The following is a 25,329-nucleotide window of genomic DNA, read 5'->3' on the forward strand; positions in this document are numbered from 1 at the left end:
TGATCATAAAGTTACTAACAAATATACAGCCATTTAAAAATATTATACAAAATTGCAATTTAAAGTTTTCTTTAAAAGTATAGTATATTGCTTTGTGACAGACTGTGACAAATGAAAACTACAATCTTAGTAATAAGCCCTTATAAAGCAAAAGGCAATTGTGTTAAAATAAACTTTAGGGAAGATCCATGAATTGTTTTATTTATTTTCTTAAGGAAAGATATATTACTTTTAAGTATTACTGGCAAGAAGTTCAGAGAAGGCAATGGCACCCTACTCCAGTACTCCTGCCTGGAAAATCCCATGGATGGAGGAGCCTGAAAGGCTGCAGTCCATAGGGTCGCTGAGGGTCAGACACGACTGAGCGACTTCACTTTTGCTTTCCACTTTCATGCATTGGAGAAGGAAATGGCAACCCACTCCAGTGTTCTTGCCTGGAGAATCCCAGGGATGGGGGAGCCTGGTGGGCTGCCGTCTATGGGGTCGCACAGAGTCGGACACGACTGAAGCGACTTAGCAGCAGTAGCAGCAGCAGGCAAGAAGTTATAGCCTTTTAAAATTACAAAGGATTATGAATCAGAGCACCAAAATAAGATATGTGTTAAAAATATTATTCAATTAAAGCATTAAATTAAAATTAAATAGCAAGTGCTAGATGACTTAACTTTTTATTTTGACATAAATTCAGAATTTCAAGAAAAGTTGCTAATATATTACAAAGAATTCCAGTATAATCTTTGCCCATATTCCTTAAATATTAACCATTTAACACATTTTTTTCTTTGAACTCTTTGATTGTCAAATACATGATATCTCTTTATTTTTATATACTACTTTTTATAACATTTGTTGTCTTCTCTCTAATTATATAAGCAATACTTTTCATTGCCCACAAATAGGAACACAGAAAAGCCTAAAGTAAAAATTAACCATCACCTATAATCTCCATTCTCAGAGATAACCTTCATTTGCTTTTACCCCAGTGCCTACTTTTTTTCTTTCTTTCTTTTTTTTTTTGTTAAAGTTGAATTATAGAATACTCATTGAAAGGAGTGATGCTGAAGCTGAAGCTCCAGTGTTTTGGTCAACTGATGTGAGAGTTGGACCATAAAAAAAGCTGAGAGCTGAAAGATTGATGCTTTGAAACTGTGGTGTCGGAGAAGACTCTTGAGAGTCCATTGGACTGCAAGGAGATCAAACCAATCCATCCTAAAGGAAATCAGTCCTGGATAGTCATTGGAGGGACTGATACTGAAGCTGAAGTTCCAATAATTTGGCCACCTGATGCAAAGAACTGACTTATTTGAAAAGACCCTGATGCTGGGAAGGATTGAAGGCAGGAGGAGAAGTGGACGACAGAGGATGAGATGGTTGTGTGACATCATCGACTTGATGGACATGAGTTTGAGCAAGGTCTGGGAGTTGGTGATGGACAGGGAAGCCTGGCGTGCTGCAGTCCATGGGGTCGCAAAGAGTCAGACATGACTGAGCGACTGAAGTGAACTGAACTGATGCAAATAGTTGACTCATCGGAAAAGTCACTGATTTGAGTAAAGATTGAGGGAAAAAGGAGAAGAGGGCATCATAGGATGAGATGGCTGGATGGCATCACTGATGCAATGGACTTGAACTTGGGCCAACTCCAGGAGACGGTGAGGGACAGGGAAGCCTGGGGTGTTGCAGTCAAAGGGATTGCAAAGAGTCGGACACAACTGGCCAACTCAACGACAATAACAAACTAACTGACTTACAACACTGTGTTGGTTCCATCTGCACAACATAGTGACTGAGGACTCTTACACGTTACAAAACAGTCACCGTGGCTTGTCTAGTCACTGTCTGTTACCATACGCATGTGTTGCAGTGCAATTGATTATATTCCCCACGCTGGCTGCATTTCACACAGAGACTCATTCATTTTGTGACTGGAAGTTTGTTCTTCTTAAGGTCTCTCACCTCGTTCACACATCTCCCCACTCCACTTTCTTCAAGAAACTACTTATTCTCTGTTTTATTAAGTCTTTCTTTAGATTTCACATGCCGGTTGAATTGTACAGTATTTGTCTTTTTCCATCTGACATTTCACTTAGCATAATACCCTGTAGATTAACCCACGTTATCACAAATGACAGGATTTCGTTCTTTTTTTTTTTAATGGCTGAGTAAAATTCCATTTTCTTTGATGGATATTTATGATACTTTAATAAATCGGTTACTGTAAATAATTCTGCAGTGAACATAAAGGTGTATATATCTTTTCAAATTACTGTTTTGTTTCCTTTAGAACAATACCCAGAAATGGAGTTCTGATCACATGATATCTACTATTAGTTTTCTGAGGAGTCTCCTACTCTTTTCAGTAGTTGCTGTATCAACAGTGCACAAGGGTGTCATCTCTATTTTATTGGCAGCATTTGTTATTTGCTACATTTTTGGTAATAGTCATTCTGACAGATGTGAGGTAATATCTCATTGTGGTTTTAATTTGCATTTCCCTGCAACCTCATTTTACAAGGCAGGTATGGCCTTGATACCAAAACCAGATAAAGACACTACCAAAAGAGATAATTACAGGTTAACATCCATGATGGACATAGATACAAAAACCTTCAATGAAATATCTTCTTTATAGAACAGTCTTATGGACTCTGTGGGAGAGGGAGAGGGTGGGAAGATTTGGGAGAATGGCAATGAAACATGTAAAATATCATGTATGAAACAAGATGCCAGTCCAGGTTCAATGCATGATACTGGATGCTTGGGGCTAGTGCACTGGGACGACCCAGAGGGATGGTATGGGGAGGGAGGAGGGAGGAGGGTTCAGGATGGGGAACACATGTATACCTGTGGTGGATTCATTTTGATATTTGGCAAAACTAATACAATTATGTAAAGTTTAAAAATAAAATAAAATTAAAAAAAAAAGAAAGGAACAGTGGCAGATGATATGATTTTCTGTATAAAACATTCCAAGAGGTCACCAAAAAACTGATAGAACTCACCAATGAATAAAATTGATGGACACAAATTTAATAAATAAAAATCTGTTATATTTCTATATAGTGATAATGAATCATCATAAGAATTAAGAAAACAATCTCATTAACAATTGAATAAAAAGAATAAAATATCTGGGAACAAATCTAGCCAAAGAATTTTCTCAGAAATCAATGACATTTATGAATAAAATTAAAGACAAAATAAATGAAAATATATATTCTGCTCGTTAGTTTTGTTAAAATAATTATATTCTCCAAGGCAGTTTATATATTCAGTGTAATTGTTTTCATATGGTCATAGTTGTATGTTACTCAGAGCAAGGACATGCTTCAACGACCAAATAACTTCAGTAAAAATCAGCAAATTAACTGTATTATTGGATCTATAGACCTTACTCTTTGCAGAAGGACATGCTTCCCTTGTTAAAATTCAAGTTACTGTTTCAGTCTTTTTAAGTCAGAGTTTCTGTCAGTGTTGATATCAGTGTCCATGTTAGAGTTTTAGAATCAACAGTTCTTTTCAGATTCTTCTTACCCTGTGTGTGTGTGTATATGTGTGTGTGCATGAGTGTATTTTATACCATACTAATAATTGAAAGCTGCTTTAGTAATCTAAAGATGATATGATTTTTATCATGTAAAATTTATGAATTGAAGCATTCAAGTCAAAATTCCACTATTAAAAAAAGAGAGATTTTAAGTGATCTACAAAAGAAAATTTAACTCACTATTTGCAACTGAACTTATTTCAGCCTCATATCTTTCAATATTGCTGTTGTAGTTCAATCACTAACCATGTACAACCTTTGCAACCCCATAGACTATAGCACTCCAGGCTTCCCTCTCCTTCATTATCTCCTGGAGTTTGCTCAGACTCATGTCCATTGAGTTGAGAATGCCATCCAACTATCTCATCCTCTGTCGTTCTCTTCTCTTACTGCCTTCAATCTTTACAAGCATCAGGGTCTTTTCCAATGAATCAGCTCTTCACATCAGTTGACCAAAATATTGGAGCTTCAGCTTCAGCATCAGTCTTTCCAATGCATATTCAGCATTATCAGAAGTTATAATTTACAAAATAATAAAAATAAAATTAGAAACTAAATGTATCTTCTGTATTAATATTAACTTTCACTTGGTGGCTCAAGATGGTAAAGAATCTGCCAACAATGCGGGAAATTGGCTCCATCCCTGTCAGGAAGATCCACAGGAGAACGGAATGGAACTCACCCCAGTCTTCTTGCCTGGAGGAGTCCTTGGGCAGAGGAGCCTGGTGGGTTACAGTCCATAGGGTCGCAAAGAGTCGGACAGGATGAGACAACACTACCACTTTCACTTTTTAAACATTGCAGTGTTAGAAAGCATGTCACTAAAGGCATGATCATGCAGAAAAACTATTTGTTTTTTGCTTATTTGCTTTTTTTTGGGGGGGGGCTCCTAAATGTGAAGGCTTTCAGTTAAAGCATGGATCACTTATATTATACTAGAATACACTTTTTCCATAGTTCTCTTCAAAGCGTTTTTTACTTCCTTGTTCCTCAGGCTGTATATGAGAGGATTTAGCATGGGAATTACCACTATATAGAATACAGAAGATATTTTATCAGTATGCAAGGAATGGCTTGTTTCTGGTTGCATATACATGAAGATGATTGTTCCATAAAATATAGTGATGGAAGTCAAGTGGGAAGCACAAGTAGAAAATGCCTTTTTTCTGCCTTCAGCTGATTTAATCCTTAGAATGGCAAATAGAATGAATACATAGGAGACAAGGACAATAAAAAGAGAGAAAAAGATATTGAACCCAGCAAGTGTGAACAATAACAACTTTTTTATATATTTGTGATGGGTTTCATGACAGGCCAGGGCAACCAAGGGGACATCATCACAGTAGAAGTGATTTATTATGTTTGAATGACAGAAAGATAAGTGGAATGTAAGAGTTGCTTGTAGGAGTCCCACAGAAAAGCTATACAGATATGTGCTAAGCACCATCTGAATACAGACCCTTTTATTCACGACAATGGTATAGAGTAAAGGATTACAAATGGCCACATACCTGTCATAAGCCATGACTGAGAGCATATACAATTCACAAACCACAAACATGATAAAGCAAAACAACTGAATGGCACAAGCAGGTAAGGATATTCTTTTAATTTCTTGGAGGAAGTTCACCAGAGTGTTAGGAGTGACTGAGGAGGTATAGCAAAAATCAACAAAAGCTAGGTGGCTAAGGAAATAATACATAGCTGTGTGAAGCTGAGGACTGACACGAATTAGCATGATTAATCCAAGATTACCCATGACACTAATCAAATAGATCACTAAAAAGATCCCAAAAAGAAGGGCTTGAAGCTCAGGACTGTCTGTGAGTCCCAAGAGGATGAATTCAGTTACTTCTGAATTATTGTGTTTGGCCATGAATTGTATATAGAAGCATATCATACTGTTATGTGCAGAACATCTGTTGCAGGTACTCTTTCACGCTGTGGATTAAGGACTTCTCTCATGCTTATTTTATGGTGACCATATTGGAAAAAAAAATCTTCACTGGTCAATAGACCATTCTCAGATTTCAGTGCTGCCTGCTTTGGATTTGAAGGGACTTGCTGCAGGCAGGAATTCCAACACAATCAGTAGTCAGGATATTTGTTAAGGAAGACAGAATATCTTGAATTAAAATATAGGATATCATATATACAAAATTCCAGCATCATAGGTAGTATAGCAGGATAAATATTTCAAGAGTTAAAGAGATGGCCATGAATATATTAAGAGTAATATATTAAGATGAAACGCAAGGCATTTCAACTAGAATTAACACAATCATGACTCTTTCTAAATATTATTCTTAATGTGCTAGCCTTAGCAATGAAGGAATGCAATGAAGGAAAAGGTGAAATATAGTTATGTATAAAGTATGAAAGTGTATCTAAACCAATATGTTTAGTGAAAAGATGATATTTGATTTTTTTTATGATTGTGACAATGTCTTCTATTACATTAGAAGAATGCTATGTAATGAAAATTATAATTTTCACCAAAATGTGAAACTTCAAAGAACAGTGAAAGCATAGTTTTCAGAATTCCACTTCATATGATAAACAAAACATATAAACATAAAGCTTAATTTAATATTGAGCTTAGCAATATTAAATTGCTATATTCATCTTATATATTCATGTTATTTATGTTTAAGTCAAATAAATTCATAGTTTCACATTATTTTTGGTAGAATGACATTTAGAAAAGAAATTCATCTATGGTCTTGGTCTCATGACAATAGATTTAGGGTTTGGTATTTGTTTCACCTTCACACTGTTGAAGAGATGGAGGAGTACATAAGTGTCTGAGATGTTTTGATTCCTCGAAGGTCACACCTAGCATTCAGATTTGGGCTTTCAGACACCAAGGAATCTATGCTCTTTAATTGAAGAGCTGTATCATGGTAAAAGCTTCATCTTGACAAGACAGTACAGTGTGAATTCAAATATGTTAATGACAGGCTTTGAGTATACAGAATAGAGACTCAAAATTTGCTGCAGAAACCACTGAAATGTTCAAATAGTGGATAAATGTGTGTAAAGAAAGACAAAAAAAAAAGAAACTTTTGAGAACTGTAGATTAAGTCAACCCTGTATCTCTATGATTCACCAAAATATATACCCTATTTCCTTTCTCTGGTTATGTTTCATTAAACATTCAAATGGCATACACACACACACACACACACACTCTCTCACACATATGGTCTTCACAGGTGGTTCTAGTGATAAAGAATCTGCCTGCCAACTCAGGAGATGCAGCAGATACAGATTCAATTTTTTGGTCAGGAAGATCCACTGGAGTAGGAAATGACAACACACTCCTGTACTCTTGCCGGGACAATTCCATGGACAGAGCAGCCTGGTGGGCTACTGTCCATTGGGTTGCAAAGAGTCAGACATAACTGAGCAACTGAACACACACACACACACATACTATATACATTCATTAATATATATTAAAATGATATGCAAATTACAAACTCAAAACCATTTTCTGTGTAATTGCAAACTGTTCAATTATTATTACACTTATCTGAAATTATATATGCATACCTATATATCTATATCTATCTGTCTATATCACAGTTATCTGTTGTGTACATTAATCCTCATTTATAAATTGGCCTCTCACGTATAGTACAGTTGGGGCTAGAATTCAGGTTCTTTAGCAAAAGAGATGATGTGCAAATGTTTATGATTTATTATTACTCTTTTGTGTATTCAATATTTTAGAAGACTCCAAATTTTGTAATGTTGTCCTTATTTAATTGACAAATAAGCTACAGGAAGCCCACACACAGTTCAAGTCCATCCTTTGACTACAAGGCATGTGTTCTTTTCCAAGCTAGGCTTCATGGCCTAGTGTGCTCATCATATTATAAACTATATCTTATCCAGTGATGACCAACTTACCTGAGATCTGCCCAGTATAATTGCATAGGATCCTTGCTACTGAAAAATGATCTATGAAGTTTCAATTATTTTGTGTGTATTAATTATAATATATGATACCCCTGGGATTCCATTCTTGAGTTACACCTTTTTTAGATACCTTGAAAAAATATAACAAGATCTCATAGGTTTTAAAAAAAGAAGTTCACTTAAAAATTAATCTTCAGAGTGAAGTAAGCCAGAAAGAAAAACACCAATACAGTATACTAACACATATATATGGAATTTAGAAAGATGGTAACAATAACAATAACCCTGTGTATGAGACAGCAAAAGAGACACTGATGTATAGATCAGTCTTGTGGACTCTGTGGGAGAGGGAGAGGGTGGGGTGAAACATGTGTAATATCATGTATGAGACGAGTCACCAGTCCAGGTTGGTTCGATGCACGATGCTGGATGCTTGGGGCTGGTGCACTGGGACGGCCCAGAGGGAGGGTGTGGAGGGAGGGAGGAGGGTTCAGGATGGGGAGCCCGGGTATACCCGTGGCAGATTCATTTTGATGTTGGGCAAAACTAATACAATACTGTAAAGTTTAAAAATAAAATAAAATTAAAAAAAAAATTAATCTTCAGAGATCAGACCAGATGCCAGGCCATGTTAAATCAGTGACTAAGGTAAACTTCAGATGTATTATTCCTCTGAACAAAGACAATTAAAAAAAATAAAGGCAATTTGTTAAATGTATAAATATGGAGCAGTTTTATTAATTCATTCATTAATTTACAATTATTTTTCTTGAAGTATACTTAATTTATGGAACAGTTTTATAATGTTATATTTTTCTAGCAATTATTCATTTGAGAAATAAAAAACATTGGTATAAATTCTTATGGAACAAAGAATTATTTTTTTAATATAATTTCATCTGAAAATGAGACAATTGGCAAAAAATTCTAATGGGCACTTTTATATCTGAAATCTCATTCTAAGTGAAAATCTTTAGAAAATTTTACTGCACCATGAACATACATGTAGAAATCCAGTGTTAAGAATAGGCATTTTGGTAGCTTAAGAGAAAAAAATCAGACTGTGAAGAAAATTCTGTTTTTATTCATTCCAGTCACTTTCTTAATTCCATGAACATAAAAGCCTGGTTTCTTCTATTCATGATGACTTTTATCAGGGCATCTTTCACTTCCTTATTCCTAAGGCTGTAGATTAAAGGGTTCAACATGGGAATGATCACTGTATGGAAGACAGAGGCCATCTTATCTGTGTCAAGGGAATGATGAGAATTTGGCTGTAAGTACATAAAGATGAGGGTCCCATAGAATAAAGTTTAAAAATAAAATAAAATTAGAAAAAAAAAAGAAAAAAGTAAATTTAAAAAAAAAAAAAAAGAATATGGTGATTGCCAGCATGTGGGAGCTACAGGTGGAAAAAGCCTTGCGTCTGCCTTCAGCGGAGTGCATCTTCAGGATGGCAGAAATAATGTACATGTAGGAGATAAAGACAACAAGAAGGGAAGAAATGAGCATGAGGCCAGCACAGGCAAAAATCCATAGCTGCTTGGAGTGAGTGTCTGATCTAGTGAGCCTAAGAGGCATGTCATCGCAATAGAAATGATTGATGAGGTTGGAATGGCAGTAGGAGAGGCGGAAGGTGAGGATGGTATGATATAGGGCAACCAGGAAGCTGTAGTCATAGAGGGCAGCCACAAGCTGAATGCAGATGCCTGGGGACATTACAACCATATAGAGGAGAGGGTTACAGATGGCCACATACCGGTCATAGGCTATGGAAGCCAGCAGCAAACACTAGTTAGTCATGAAGGCCAGGAAACAGCCCAGCTGGGCAGCACATCCATTGAAAGGGATAACATTTTTTGTACAAGAAATTCCCCAGCATTTTGGGTGTAACGGCAGAAGAATAACAGAAATCAACAAAAGCCAAGTTACTAAGGAAGAAGTACAATGGCGTGTGGAGTCTTGAATCTGTTCTGATGACTAGGATCAGACCCAGGTTGCCTGCTACTGTGAAGAGGTAGATGGATAAGAACAGGACAAAGAGGGGCATCTTCAACTCCTCTTGATCTGTGAGGCCCACGAGAACAAATTCTGTCACCTGGCTGCAATTTATCTGGATCATGTGTCTTCAGTATGTCTGGATGAAGAGAGGATAATGAAATCCAACTTAATTAAATTCAAGTCTTAATATCCTTTAAAGCAATTGGTATTATCAAGATGAAAGTGCTAACAGTGAGAGTGCTAGCATCCTTGAGTCTGGCAATGGGACAAAGAGTAGATGGAGATGTTTTTATAGGAGAGACATATTTATCTCCCCCAAATCAAGTGCATTTTATGAAAGTAACAGCTGTAGATAGGATTCAGTCCACACTGACTCTTTGCTCAAAGCTCTTACGCTGTTTAAAATTTACCATTATGTTTTCAGAACATTAAAGCTATTGCTTTTATAAAAAAATCCTAACATTAATAATACAAAGGAAAATGAGCCCCCTGCAGTGACATCACTCTGACAGACTTGCATATGTGATACAGATCCCATGTTGTTGCAGTCCTGACAGAGCAATGAACAGCATGCTCTATCCATCTATTCTATTCTCAGTACTTATTGCAGGGAGGCCACCATTGATTGCTACATAATCTTCACAAGTGCAAATGTTGAAAATGGGCAACTTTATGAAGGACTATAGCTACCTCATGGGTTGTTTGCTATTTTATGAGTGCACTGAGGAAGACCAGGACAGTCAAATAAAAAAAAAATATATATATATATATTATAAAAAATAAATTATAATATAAAAATTTATATTATAGAAATATAATATAATTTTTTTACTTGACTGCCTTGGTCTTCCTCAGTGCACTCAGGCATTCTCGGCTTGCAGCGACCAGGGCTACTCCTCTGTGTGGTGCCCAGGCTTCTCATTTTGCTGCCTTTCCTTGTTGCAGAACACAGGCTCAGTAGTTGTGTCACATGGGCTTAGTTGCCCCATGGCATGTGGGATCTTCCTGAACCAGGTATCAAACCCATGTCCCCTGCATTGGCAGGTGGATTCTTAACCACTGGACCATGAGGGAAGTCCTATTTTGCTTCTTATATTCCCATCTTATAGACAGGGAAGAAACATTGAGAGGTAAACCACCTGAAGTAAGCTCAGACAGACTGTCTGTAGCACAGGGCTTTCAAACGAGTGTTCTTCTGATGCAGGAGCCCACTCACTATTAGATAACTAACAAGCATCTACCTTACAATGCAGGGTAGTCTACCCAATACTCCGAAATGGAAAAGTATCTACAAAAGATTGGATAGATGTATATGTATAAGTGAGTCACTTTGTTGTTCAGCAGAAATTGAAATATTATAAATCAATAAAAAATATGCTCCAATAAAAATTTTAAAGTCAATGTAAAATTTCTATTTTATTTCACTTATTCTATCTATGAGAAAAAAATACAATGGAGTCTCAGTCATGAACCATTGATTTTCTAACAGATAAATGTTGAAAAATGCCATTTCATTGAGGTTTATGCCAAGCAAGGCACAGCAGAAAAAACCCTGAATGAAATTGGGAGATCTTTATTTGAATGCTCTGTCACCCTCAAAATACATTAATTTTAGTATGTCAAAAATTCAGTTCGTTCCTCATTTTCCTAATTTAAAGTGGTGCCTATTTCATCAAAATCAAAAATAATTTTTAAGTGGGCATGTGTGAATGTTTCTACAACTTTCTATGGGAAGAAGATAATTTTTGATGGTATTGACCAATACATGAAGCAAGTCATCAGAGTGTTTAAAAGCCTAGTTTGTGGTCCCATGAAAAAATGAATTCCACTTTGAAATAATTAAGCAAGTATTTTATTGGAAGTTTGGTTTACTAGTTCCAAGACAGCAGCTAAGCGTTCATTGTTTAGCAACTAGACATGCTTCAGTATGCCATTTTATCTTATCTTAAAGGTAGCACATGCATATATTTGACAATATATTTGAAAGTATATTATATATGATCTTTTATGATCTAACTCATGATATTTTATATTCAGATTTTATATACTCACGTCTCTTATGCTGTAATCAACACACAGAATTATTTTGCAATCCTCAATTACAGTATGACTTTCCATTTTCCCTACTTCCTGTGTGTTTTATCCTATACTTATATCTACCAGGTGAATGGTAATTAAAGAGTTGGAAGAAAAAAGCTTATTTATTCTTCAAAGCCTATCAAAACTCAACCTTTCCTGAGAAGAGACTTCTGTAAATTCCAGTTCCTCTGTTACTTACCAGTTTTCATTTTTATGTTCTGGAAACATTTTATACATAATTTATTTACATATAATTCATGATTTCCGTCTGTTTCTATATTTATTCTTTTGATAGATTATCTACTCCATGGGTGGGAGTCATGAATTCTTTATTCATTTCTTAATATAGCCCTTTCTAGATGCTTGGTGATAATGAATTAAATATTAATTTTGTCACGCTATTTCATTTATGCCCCTGTTCATAATTCATACTTTTATTTGTATCAAATATGTTAAGGGTCACAATGATGATTTAATTTAATGTGCTTATCCCTCATTCTGGGTAAAATGACTAGATTTGCTAAAATGGAAAGGAGAGTCTTGACATAGTTTACAATCTAATCAGTTAAGTGCCTAACTTGTCTAAATGTTTGAATAGATTCTATCTCAGAGATTTCAAATATTTTTTTCATCCCAAACTACTAAAAATGCATTTTATACAATACCACATGTCTGCATAACTGAAATAAGATTAGAGGAGATATTCTTTCCCTTGTTTCCAAAATGCCATCCAAAATATTTTATTCTAAAATTTATTTTATTCTAACTCATTTGAAAACTGTCATTTGTATCCCAATTTTTAAATATACTCTGCTAAACTATACCTGGGCAGACTGTTCCTGTTTCTTCTCCAAACAGGTCTGGGCAGCAGCACACTGCAAGGTTTTGTCCCTGACGTGTCCCAGGGCTCTTTCTCACTTAGAGGAGGAGGCAAGGAAAATAGTCAGAAAGCTTAGCGCCCACACCCCAAAGGGATCCCAAGGCAGGCTGGAGATCAATTAGCATTATTATTCTGTTTTGAAGAACTTCAGGTGTACAGTTCTGCGTTTGATATCATTGCCCTAAGATTTTCTAGTTTTTGAGTTACTCTTATTTATTTGTTGCTTTAATTGTTATGTGGTTGTTGTTGTTCAACAAAAGGATTTAAATCTATCCTTGGAAGAAAGATAAAAATTACCTTGTGAATTTTCTAACTACATCTCTTTCAAAGAACTACATATATAACTCCTCCAAGAATCTGTTTCTGAACATCATTGTCTTATTCTTTGAAATGCTCATGAAGTGTTCATTTTCTCTTTAGGTTGTCTCTCTCCATCATTACTTGATTTCCTTGGTGACCTAGTCTAAATAATACTCTCGCAGAGAGCTTTCTTAGCTCTTCTGTGTCTACAACAAGGGTGTACAGAGAGAAAATGGTTTTAAAATTTACTTGGAAACAATGTGTCTGCTGTAAACTGAATTGTATCCTTCCCAAATTCATAGATCAAGGGCCCAAACCCAATGTGATGGTATCTGCAGATGGTCCTTAGGGAGAGAGGTAGGGTGAGAAGCGATAATGAGAATGGGATCCTCATGATAAATTAGTGGCCTTACAAGGAGAGACACTAGTTCTCTCTCTCTTTACACATGCTGCTGCTGCTGCTGCGTCGCTTTAGTCGTGTCTGACTCTGTGCGACCCCATAGACGGCAGCCCACCAGGCTTCCCGTCCCTGGGATTCTCCAGGCAAGAACACTGGAGTGGGTTGCCATTTCCTTCTCCAATGCATGAAAGTGAAAAGAGAAAGTGAAGTTGCTCAGTCGTGTCCAACTCTAGCGACCCCATTGACTGCAGCCTACCAGGCTCCTCCATCCATGGGATTTTCCAGGCAAAAGTACTGGAGTGGGGTGCCATTGCCTTCTCCTCTTCTCTCTCTTTACATATTAAACACACACAAACATCACACTCTCTGGTACACACACACACACACACACACACACACAGAAGAGGTCATGTGAGGAGAGCACAGAGAGCAGCCACACACAATCCAGCAAGAGAGTTCCTACAAAGAACCAAATGATCAGGACCTTGATCTTGGACTTACCGGCCCCACAAATTATGAGAAAATAACTTTCTATTGTTAAAAATCACTCATTTTTATAGTATTTTGTTATGATAGCTTGAATGGACAAAGACAGCATGTTTATGGAAACAATAATCCTCTACATTGAAACAGTTTTGTTGGGTTTGTGGGAGGGGGTGATGAGGGAGAAAGGAACTATGGAATTATCTTTATTTTTCCAATATAAAGCAATTTCTATTGCCTTCTCCGTAATTTTTTTAGTATAAATTTATTTATTTTAATTGCAGGCTAATTACTTTACAATACTGTATTGGTTTTGCCATACATTGACATGAATCTACCACGGATGAACATGTGTTCCCCATCTTGAACCCCTCTCCCACCTCCCTTCCAATACCATCCCTCTGGCTCATCCCAGTGCACCAGCCCTGAGTATCCTGTCTCATGCATCGAACCTGGACTGGCATTTTGTTTCACATATAATAATATACATGTTTCAAGGTCATTCTTCCAAATCATCCCACCCTCTCCCTCTCCCACAGAGTCCAAAGGCCTATTCTATACATCTGTGTCTCTTTTGCTGTCTCTCATACAGGGTTATCGTTATCATCTTTCTAAATTCCATATATATGCGTTAGTATGCTGTATTGGTGCTTTTCTTTCTGGTCTTCTCCATAATTTAGGGCATCCAGTAATTAACTGAGAATTCACCAGATACTTTAATTATATCTTCCAGAGGTTTCGGATAGGAGGTGAAAAACAAAACTTCAGTTACACATAGTGAACCTAAAAGACATAAATAAGAGGATCAGTAAAACATTCGATGTACACTGTGAGGCCCAAAGCAAGGAGAAGTTTGCATCCCTAAGGATTCTGGATTAATGATGGATAACCAGATTATCCTGCATATGGTTTGTGAGAATACAGTGAGGGATTAGTCTGCTTTGTACAGTGATTTTGAATATAAATTTTACCATGTAGTTTTCTATGAAATAAATTTCCAGTGATAACTATGGGCTTTAATATAATGGCTGCAGGGGAGTGTCAGTGTTAGTATCTAACACTGTTTGTACACGATGAATTAACATAAGTGGTTCAGTGAACAGGAAAAGCAGCAAATCCTTGCATTTCACAGCTTGACATGATCACAATTTGTCAGCATCAATCAAGATTATATGAATTAACATGAATTATGCTTAGTAAATTACATAATTATTCTGTATTTTATTTTAAATGTCAAACATGGTTAATGCAGTTGGAAAAATGTTCTGATCTCATTTATGTTTAACTGTAAAATGGCTTGACTTCTACTTGGTATAGGAATGTTGTAAAATTAACTAAGTAGAAATCTTCTGTATAAATCTCTGCATGCAAATACATTAGTTGAATTCAAGTGACAATCAGATCAGATCAGTCGCTCAGTCGTGTCTGACTCTTTGCGACCCCATGAATCACAGCACACCAGGCCTCCCTGTCCATCACCAACTCCCGGAGTTCACTGAGACTCACGTCCATCCAGTCAGTGATGCCATCCAGCCATCTCATCCTCTGTCATCCCCTTCTCCTCTTTCCCCCAGTCCCTCCCAGCATCAGAGTCTTTTGCAATGAGTCAACTCTTTGCATGAGGTGGTAAAGTACTGGAGTTTCAGCTTTAGCATCATTCCTTCCAAAGAAATCCCAGAGCTGATCTCCTTCAGAATGGACTGGCTGGATCTCCTTGCAGTCCAAGGGACTCTCAAGAGTCTTCTCCAATACCACAGTCAAAAGCATCAATTCTTCGGTGCTCAGCCTTCTTCACAGTCTAACTCTCACATCCATACATGACCACAGGAAAAACCATAGCCTTGACTAGACGGACCTTTGTTGGCAAAGTAATGTCTCTGCTTTTGAATATGCTATCTAGGTTGGTCATAATTTTCCTTCCAAGGAGTAAGCGTCTTTTAATTTCATGGCTGCAGTCACCATCTGCAGTGATTTTGGAGCCCAGAAAAATAAAGTCTGACACTATTTCCACTGTTTCCCCATCTATTTCCCATGAAGTGATGGGACCGGATGCCAATTCGGGTATGACCTAAATCAAATCCCTTATGATTATACAGTGGAAGTGAGAAATAGATTTAAGGGCCTAGATCTGATAGATAGAGTGCCTGATGAACTATGGAATGAGGTTCATGACATTGTACAGGAGACAGGGATCAAGACCATCCCCATGGAAAAGAAATGCAGTAAAGCAAAATGGTTGTCTGGGGAAGCCTTACAAATAGCTGTGAAAAGAAGAGAAGCGAAAAGCAAAGGAGAAGAGGAAAGATATAAACATCTGAATGCAGAGTTCCAAAGAATAGCAAGAAGAGATAAGAAAGCCTTCTTTAGCAATCAATGCAAAGAAATAGAGGAAAATAACAGAATGGGAAAGACTAGAGATCTCTTCAAGAAAATCAGAGATACCAAAGGAACATTTCATGCAAAGATGGGCTCGATAAAGGACAGAAATGGTATGGACTTAACAGAAGCAGAAGATATTAAGAAGAGATGGCAAGAATACACAGGACAACTGTACAAAAAAGATCTTCACGACCCAGATAATCATGATGGTGTGATCACTGACCTAGAGCCAGACATCCTGGAATGTGAAGTCAAATGGGCCTTAGAAAGCATCACTACGAACAAAGCTAGTGGAGGTGATGGAATTCCAGTTGAGCTATTCCAAATCCTGAAAGATGATGCTGTGAAAGTGCTGCACTCAATATGCCAGCAAATTTGGAAAACTCAGCAGTGGCCACAGGACGGGAAAAGGTCAGTTTTCATTCCAATCCCAAAGAAAGGCAATGCCAAAGAATCTCAAACTACCGCACAAGTGCACTCATCTCAAGTGACAATAAAGAGGAATTATTAACCACAACTTCTTAGGATTGAGTTTTTATAAAGCTATTTCAGCATTAGTTATATATATATATATATATATATATATATATATATCATCAAGAGCTCTTCCCAGGGAAAGGTTCATCTTTCCATTTCTTAAACTTTAGGAGAAGGAGTTCAGTTCAGTTGATCAAAGTTTTTGGGAAGGTTGAGTATTTGACTAGGAAATACATTAAGGGAATTTTTAAGGTGAAGGAACTGTTCTGCATGTTACCTAGGGGCTTGTTATTTAACTCTCTGCAATTATCATAAATTCATAGAACTTCATATTGCAAAGACTAAATTTTATATATATATATATATATATATATATATATATATAAATAAATAAATAGAAAAGTTAGTGACATTGTCAGACAATGCCAGGAAAAATTGCATACAAATGTATTTAACTGTATCATGAATGTATGACATAATCACACTTAAGATGGGAGATTTATTGTCATGAATAACTTTAGAAAATGGCTCTTTGATTAGTCATTGTAAAATTACAGAGAAAAGGAACTGAATATAAACTTTGCATTCTGGTTTATAAATATGTTTCTCATGGTGGTCCAAGTTAATTCTGAAAGGCTGTACATGTATATTGGTGTTGAACAAGTGATTAAATGGCTTTTAAGTAGTGGGACAAGGTTTTTCACTGCTGGAGAGAATCTTGATACATAAACTTGCAAATGAGATAAGCATGCTGTTGTGGCAGGAGTTTTACAAATAAACATGCAATTTAGACAGTGCTTCTGGCTGCTGTTCCCTGGAAAATAGTCTTCAACAATGGGATTTTCACTTGTAGAGAGAGAGTTTGGGATGTTTGTGAGTTTGCTTTTTTCTTTTTTTTCCCCTCTCCCAAGATCTTCATTTGAAAGCCTGGGAGAACCTGAAAAATGATTTCATGCCATCTCCATGAAAAAGTACCTTTGGGACTCATTTATCTCACATTCCTTTCTGAGTTGTCACAAGAGACTGATCTGTGAGAACTTGGGAATTGAACTTCTCTGTAAATAAAGCAAATGTATTACTACAGTTATTTAGAAACTTTGTAGAATAGATTATGACAAAAATTATAACAAATAATGATCATTGAAACCTCGAATCCCCAAACACATCAATAAAATTAACCTCATTTCAATAACACATTTTAAATCAGACCCACACAGCAATTTTCACCATTTCATGTTTTCCTTAACAGAATTATTAAAGAAAAGTTATACTTAACAGTTTGAAAATCACAACTGTTTTCCAAGCAATGCTAGTTACCTAGATCTCAAAGTTTTCAAGAGATAAGCTTTCTTGGATGTTCCCTGGTGATCCAGTGGTTAGGGCTCTGGCTTCTCACTGCTGAGCACCTGGGTTTAATCCTTGTTCAGGGAACTAAAAGCTCACAAGCCATGTGGCCAAAAACCAACAAACCAGAAAAAATAAATAAATAAATAAAGTTTCTTTTTCAAATTTAGGTTTTGCCATTTTCAGGCTGGTAGAAGTCCTGGTAGAATTTACACCCTCATGAATGATACTACATTTGAGAAAGTTTGTAATTGGAAGAACAACTGGACATTAATATTGTGAGGATTGGGGGAGATTTAGGAACAGGTCAGAAACAGCACTGGTGAGAGAGATTTCCCTTGTCAAAATAGAATTCCTATGATGCTTATGAAAAATTGGAACTCAAAGAACTACCAGGCAGCATGGGACCATAGATCATGTTTAGTCTCATACCTTTCAGATAGTGCTGTGAAAGCAACTTGGTCTTGTGGCAATGACTCAAGTTGTTTCTGAGTGACCAGAAGGAAGATCGCTGGAAAACGTGTTAAGAGGAAAAATTGGTCAGAGCTTTGGTTATGCCACCCCACTCCACCAGACTAATTTTAGTTATTATCGTTTATTGGAGCTTCCCAGGTGGTGCTACTGGTAAAGAACCCACCTGCCAATGCAGGAGATGTAGAGATGCAGGTTTGGTCTCTGGATGGGGAAGATCCCCTGGAGGAGGAGATCACAACCCACTATAGTATTCTTGCCTGAGAATCCCAAGGACGTAGGAACCTGGTGGGCTACAGTCCATAGGGTTGCAAAGGGTCAGACATGACTTAGCACCCATGCACACATTGATACTATTATTAATAACATAAAAATCTCTAACCAAAATAATTCTACAAAAAATAAAATCATATATCTAACACAACCCAATCATTTACCAATGAGAAAGCTCACATCTTAAACAGGAAATACAGTTAGTGGTTCTAACAGGAGTCAAATTCATGCCTCCTGATATCCACATCCATTCAGTTAGTTTTCTTTTTCCAGAAGAAAAGAAAGAAAATGAAGGTGCTCAGTCATGTCTGACTCTTTGAGACCCCATTGACTATAGCCTGCCAAGCTCCTCTATCCATGGGATTCTCCAGACAAGAATACTAAAGTGGGTTGCCATTCCCTTCTCAAGGGGATCTTCCTGACCCAGGGATCAAACCTGTGTCTCCTGTATTGCAGAAAAATTCTTTACCATCTGCACTACCAGGGAAGGCCCCAGAAGAAAAAGGACCCAGAATTTCATGGCTAAGAGCAAACTAGATTTGACAACATAGCCTAAATAATTCTTCAGACTTTTACTTTTTTAAACTTCTGAGCCCTTTTTGTGATAAGAAGAGGTGCTAGAAACACTTCCTATTAAGTAGGCTGATAAAAGTTGATGAATGTTAAACAATTTTAATGTTTCAATATATATGACTATCAAGAGGACTTTTCTTTCTGGAAAATTACACAAATAATATATTTCAAAAAATTATAATCCCATCTTAATTTGGGTTCCCCCAAAATGAGATACTGAATCAATGATTGGTATAAATGTGATTTGTTAAGAATTTTTCCCACGAATAGCTATTGGATTGAGTGGGAAGTGGCACCTGGTAAGAAAGTAAGCCAAGCAAGGATATAGTATCAAAGTCCCCATGATAGGAATTTTGGTTAGATTCCATGGAAGAGTTCTGGAGAGAGGTAGCTCAAGTTGATATGAGTGGGCAAAAGAGCTTGGATATAAACAGCTGACCCTGAACAACCCATAACCCATAAATGTATGTATTAATCTGTGTATAACTTAGCATTGGCCTACTGTATCAGTGATTCCTCCCTCCATTATTGGATTCAAACAATCAGCGACCTTGTAGTACTATAATATTTACTAATGGAAAATTATACATGTACAGGTAGACCTGTTGGAGAAGGCAATGGCACCCCACTCCAGTACTCTTGCCTGGAAAATCCCATGGATGGAGGAGCCTGGTAGGCTGCAGTCCATGGGGTCGCTAGGAGTCGGCACGACTGAGCGACTTCACTTTCACTTTTCACTTTCATGCATTGGAGACGGAAATGGCACCCCACTCCAGTGTTCTTGCCTGGAGAATCCCAGGGACGGGGGAGCCTGGTGGGCTGCCGTCTATGGGGTCGCACACAGTCGGACACGACTGAAGCGACTTAGCATAGCATAGCATAGGTAGACCTTGCAGGGTCCCAGGGCCCCCTGTATACCCCTGTGCTCGTATCAATCATTGCTAAGGGCTAGTCCCTGTGGGATGTAAATTTCCAGTTGCTTCTGTCTTACCTGGCCCACAGACATAACAGCTTCAGGGAACTTGATTCAGTTTTCCAATAAAGAAATGTAGGCACTGACTCTTAAGTGAGAAAAGCCACCAGAAGCTGAATATAGATATGATAAAGAGATCATTTGAGGCAATTGCTATAAAAGTGGAGCTCTGGACAAGCAATATCAAGATAACTTGGTATTGGTTTGCAAACATGAGAGTTTCCCAGGTGAAATCTGAAACTACACAAGCATACATGAAGGGCAGGGAGAAAAAAAAAAGAAAGAAGCAGATCAACCCATATTGGTCAGTGGCAATTTTAAACAACAAGGGAATATACCTATGAGTCTTGGCTTGGATGGCTATAAAATGAATAAATCTCTACAAAGGCCCCCTGGACTCCTACAAGACTTATGGGTTCACTCACACCTACCATGGAGAAGACAATGGCAACCCACTCCAGTACTCTTGCCTGGGAAATCCCATGGGCCGAGGAGCCTGGTAGGCTGCAGTTCATGGGATCGCTAAGAGTTGGACAACGACTAAGTGACTTCCCTTTCACTTTTCACTTTCATGCATTGGAGAAGGAAATGGCAACCCACTCCAGTGTTCTTGCCTTGAGAATCCCAGGGATGGGGGAGCCTGGTGGGCTGCCGTCTAAGGAGTCGCACAGAGTCGGACACGACTGAAGTGACTTAGCAGCAGCAGCATGCCTACCATCCAGATGGTTTCAACACCTTAGGCTCTCCAGGCTGCGTCCTTGACAATGCCTCCTGCTATGGAAGCAACAGGCAGAAAAGTGCACTCCAAAAGCATGGAGGCAGGGATTGATAGTGAGGACCCTCTGATTGTCCAGGTCCAGCTCAAGAGCCAACCAAAGGTCACATCCTCTCAGTAACCTCATTCAACACTTGGAGACTATAAGTAGCTGTTGAAAATGCAATTTTTTTTTTCTTGCTCTGAATCAGACCTCCATGAAACCTCCATGAAGTTGCTCAGTCATGTCCGACTCTTTGCAACCCCATGGATTATAGCGCACCAGGCTCCCCCATCCGTGGGATTTTCTAGGCAAGTATACTGGAGTGAGTTGCCATTTCCTTCTCCAGGGGATCTTCCCGACCTGGAGATTGAACCCGGGTCTCCCGCATTGTGGGCAGATGCTTTACCGTCTGAGCCACCAGGGAATCCCTCAAAGAATTAGACCTACTGATCTTAAACTCTGGAAGTTTGATCCACCAATACGTGTTCTAACAAGCCCTCCAGATGTCATTAAGTAGAAAGGTACTAATTACACCAATCAAAAGGCATATACATTTAGTTACTTTAAAAAGGCAAAATCCAACAACTGGCTGTCTAAGAGAGACACAATTTTCACTCAGTTTTTGCCGCTGCCAATGCAGGGGACATGGGTTCAGTCGCCGGTCCGGGAAGATTCCATATGCCTCAAGGCAACTAAGTCTGTGCACTGCAGCTACTGAGACCGCGCTCAAGAGCCATAACTCTGTATCAAGAGAACTCACCATAGTGAGAAGCCTGGATACTATAGCTAGAGAGTAGTACCACTCACCAAAGCTAGAGAAAACCAGTTCACAGCAAAGAAGACCCAGTGCAGCCAAAATAAAATAATAAATATGTATTTTTAAAGTAAAATGATAGAAAATGATTCCATGAAAATAGTAACTATAAGAGAGACTATAAGAGAGACTTTATATTAAAGTCATAGAAAAATAGGACTACAGTAAACAAAGACAAGTTTTTAATAATAATAACAGGAAAACACAGTAAATTTGCAATTATAAATTCATGAACAAGTGACACAGTCACCTCAAGATTTATGAAATAGAAAGTGACATATGTGAACAGAAAAGCATAATTCAACTGTGGATTTAATGGCACTTGATGGAAAAAAGATTGACTAGTTTTCTGTGGAAACAGTGTAAGGTTTTATTTTGGTGGGCTTCAAAATCACTGCAGATGTTGATTGCAGCCATGAAATTAAAAGATGCTTACTCCTTGGAAGGAAAGTTATGACCAACCTAGATAGCACATTCAAAAGCAGAGACATTCCTTTGCCAACAAAGGTCCGTCCAGTCAAGGCTGTGGTTTTTCCAGTAGTCATGTATGGATGTGAGAGTTGAACTGTGAATGCTTTTTAACTGTGGTATTGGAGAAGACTCTTGAGAGTCCCTTGGACTGCAAGGAGATCCAACCAGTCCATTCTGAAGGAAATCAGCCCTGGGATTTCTTTGGAAGGAATGATGCTAAAGCTGAAACTCCAGTACTTTAGCCACCTCATGAGAAGAGTTGACTCATTGCAAAAGACTCTGATGCTGGGAGGGATTGGGGGCAGAAGGAGAAGGGGACGACAGAGGTTGAAATGGCTGGATGGCATCACTGACTCGATGGAAGTGAGTTTGAGTGGACTCCAGGAGTTGGTGATGGACAGGGAGGCCTGGCGTGCTGCAGTTCATGGGGTCACAAAGAGTTAGACACAACTGAGCGGCTGAACTGAACTGATGGAAAAAAAAAAATAAAGGGCAAACGGCAAGTCTATAGGAGACTTTTCAGGTGGCTAGTGGTAAAGAATCTGCCTGCTAAGGCAGGAGACACAAAAGGAGGAAATGGTAACCCACTCCAGTATGCTTGCCTGGAAAATTCCATGGACAGAGGAACATGATAGGCTACAGTCCATGGGGGCCACAGGGAGTCAGACACGACTGAGTGGCCAAGAACATAGGAAGCCTTAGTAACACCATTCACCAGTATGACCAGGATGAAGTCTACAATTCTTAGAAAACAGCTGTTGAGGGAAGACTTTCCCAGCATTGAAACTTAGTGTTTAGGACTGTATAATTGTTTTGTGTGTAATGAATTTTTCATGTCCACTACAGTTTATGTAGCAGCCTCTACAGCCTTGGAGAAGGAGATGGCAATCCACTCCAATATTCTTGCCTGGAGAATCCCATGGATGGAGAAGCCTGGCAGGTTATAGCCCATGGGGTCACAAAGAGTCGGACACGACTGAGCGACTAACACACCCACACCCTTGATTGCCTACATAACAAGGCTACTCGTTTACACCACCTTGTCATGGTGAAAATCAAAAATATTTCCAGACATTGCCAAATAGCCCCTGGGAGAAAAATCAATTCAGATTGAAATCACTGATTTACAGTTTTCTCTTAGCATTTAATTGGGAATATATTACAAAAGCAGTCTAAGATACATTATTAAAGCATTCTTATAATTTTAAACTGGGTATTAAAGGGAACTCAGTTTTGTCTACCTTTGGCTTATATCTAGTTATGTTGCTATCAGATGAAATGGATTTTTATAAATATATAAATATACTTATATATAATTTTATGTGTAAATATATATATGCATATATAAAATTTGAGAAATGGCATGTAAGTTCCTATGATACTTTCTACATATAAATTATTATTCTAAGTCAAGTTTGATTACAAAGAATTCAGAGAATGAATTTATTTTAGTTTGAAGAAATCTTTATTGAACACCAAATAAGGTCATTTGACTAGTTTTTCATAGTCAACTAAAAAAAAAAAAAATGCACCATGAGAGAATGTCCACATTTATTTATTTGGATCATTTTTTAAATGTGAACACAGAAGCCTGGTTTTTATTGGTGATGATTTTTTTCAGGGCATTTTTAACATCCTTATTTCTGAGGCTGTAGATTAAAGGGTTCAACATGGGAATGATCACTGTATAGAAGACAGAGGCCATCTTATCTGTGTCAAGAGAATGCTGAGAAATTGGCTGTAAGTACATAAAGATGAGGGTCCCATAGAATATGGTGACTGCAAGCATGTGGGAGCTACATGTGGAGAAGGCTTTGCATCTTCCCTCAGCTGAGCGCATTCTCAGGATGGTAGAAATAATAAACATGTAGGAGATAAAGACAATAAGAGGAGATGAGAGTAACACCAGCACAGGCCAAAATCCATAGCTGTTTGGAACGTGTATCTGAGCAAGAGAGCCTGAGAAGAGGCATGTCATCGCAGTAGAAATGGTTGATGGTATTCGAGTGGCAATAAGAGAGACGAAACGTGAAGATGGTGTGAAACAGCGCCATCAAAAAGCCATAGCTGTAGGGGGCAGCTCTGAGCTGAATACAGATTCCTCGGGACATTGAGGTCAAATAGAGGAGAGGGTTACAAATGGCCACGTATCTATCGTAGGCCATGGAAGTCAGTAGCAAGCACTCGGATACCATGAAGGTGAGGAAACAGCCTAACTGGGCAGCACATGAGTTGAAAGAGATAACATTTTGCTTGTACAAGAAATTTCCAAGCATTTTGGGTGTAACAACAGAAGCATAACAGAAATCAACAAAGGCCAGGTTGCTAAGGAAGAAGTACATTGGCGTGTGGAGTCTTGAATCTGTTCTGATGACTAGGATCAGACCCAGGTTGCCTGCTACTGTGAAGAGGTAGATGGATAAGAACAGGACAAAGAGGGGCATCTTCAACTCCTCTTGATCTGTGAGGCCCACGAGAATAAACTCCTTTACCTGAGTGCAGTTGATCTGTGCCATTTCTCTTCCAGATATCTGCATGAGGAAGTAGAAAAAAAGAGTATAATTCAAGTTGCCATTATATAAGTGGTATTTTTATGCTTTGATATATTGTAAGGAGATTTAATGCTAACATATTGTTAGCATACAGGGATTCTGGGAATGGGATGGAGAGTAGAAACAGATAAACGTGAGAAAGGCATAGCTGTCCTCTCCCGGATTCATTGTTTATACAAAGAAGGGAGCTGTGGAACATTCTGGTTTCTGTTGAAAGTTCCTGAACATTAAGCTGTCTGCAACTTTAATCTGACTTATTAAAATGTTCAGCCATTCTTTAAAGTGAATTCATGACAATATTGCTTCTGCTTTATGTTTTATTTTTATTTTATTTTATTTTTTTGGCCTTGAGTCAAGTGCTATCTTACCTAATTAATCTGTTTTATTTTATTTTATCCAGTTATTGCTCAGACTCTCAGTCATGTCTGAATCTTTGTGATCCAGTGGACTGTATGTAGCCTGCCAGTCTCCTCTATCCATGTGATTCTCCCAGCGAGAATACTGGAGGGGGTTGCTATTTCCTCCTCTAGGGGATCTTCCCAACCCAGGGACAGAACCCACTTCTCTTGAGTCTCCTGCATTGGTAGGCAGCTTCCTTACCACTAGTGTCATCTGGGAACCTGTACCCCT

At 38.0% G+C, this 25,329-nt stretch overlaps 1 protein-coding gene and 2 pseudogenes across 1 annotated transcript; all 3 read right to left on the bottom strand.

The window, feature by feature from the left end:
* Positions 1-4,472: 4,472 nt before the first annotated feature.
* Positions 4,473-5,423, bottom strand: LOC113888859 (olfactory receptor 5AL1-like). Its single transcript, XM_027535837.1, has one exon. It carries the CDS (start codon positions 5,421-5,423, stop codon positions 4,473-4,475), a length of 951 nt encoding a protein of 316 aa, XP_027391638.1.
* A 3,142-nt stretch (positions 5,424-8,565) lies between these two features.
* Positions 8,566-9,593, bottom strand: LOC113888864 (annotated as a pseudogene).
* Positions 9,594-23,711: 14,118 nt separating this feature from the next.
* LOC113888861 lies at positions 23,712-24,663 on the bottom strand (annotated as a pseudogene).
* Between the last annotated feature and the right edge of the window lie 666 nt (positions 24,664-25,329).

The sequence above is a fragment of the Bos indicus x Bos taurus genome, unplaced genomic scaffold (assembly GCF_003369695.1).
Source record: "Bos indicus x Bos taurus breed Angus x Brahman F1 hybrid unplaced genomic scaffold, Bos_hybrid_MaternalHap_v2.0 tig00002614_arrow_arrow_obj, whole genome shotgun sequence".
NCBI classification, from domain to species: domain Eukaryota; kingdom Metazoa; phylum Chordata; class Mammalia; order Artiodactyla; family Bovidae; genus Bos; species Bos indicus x Bos taurus.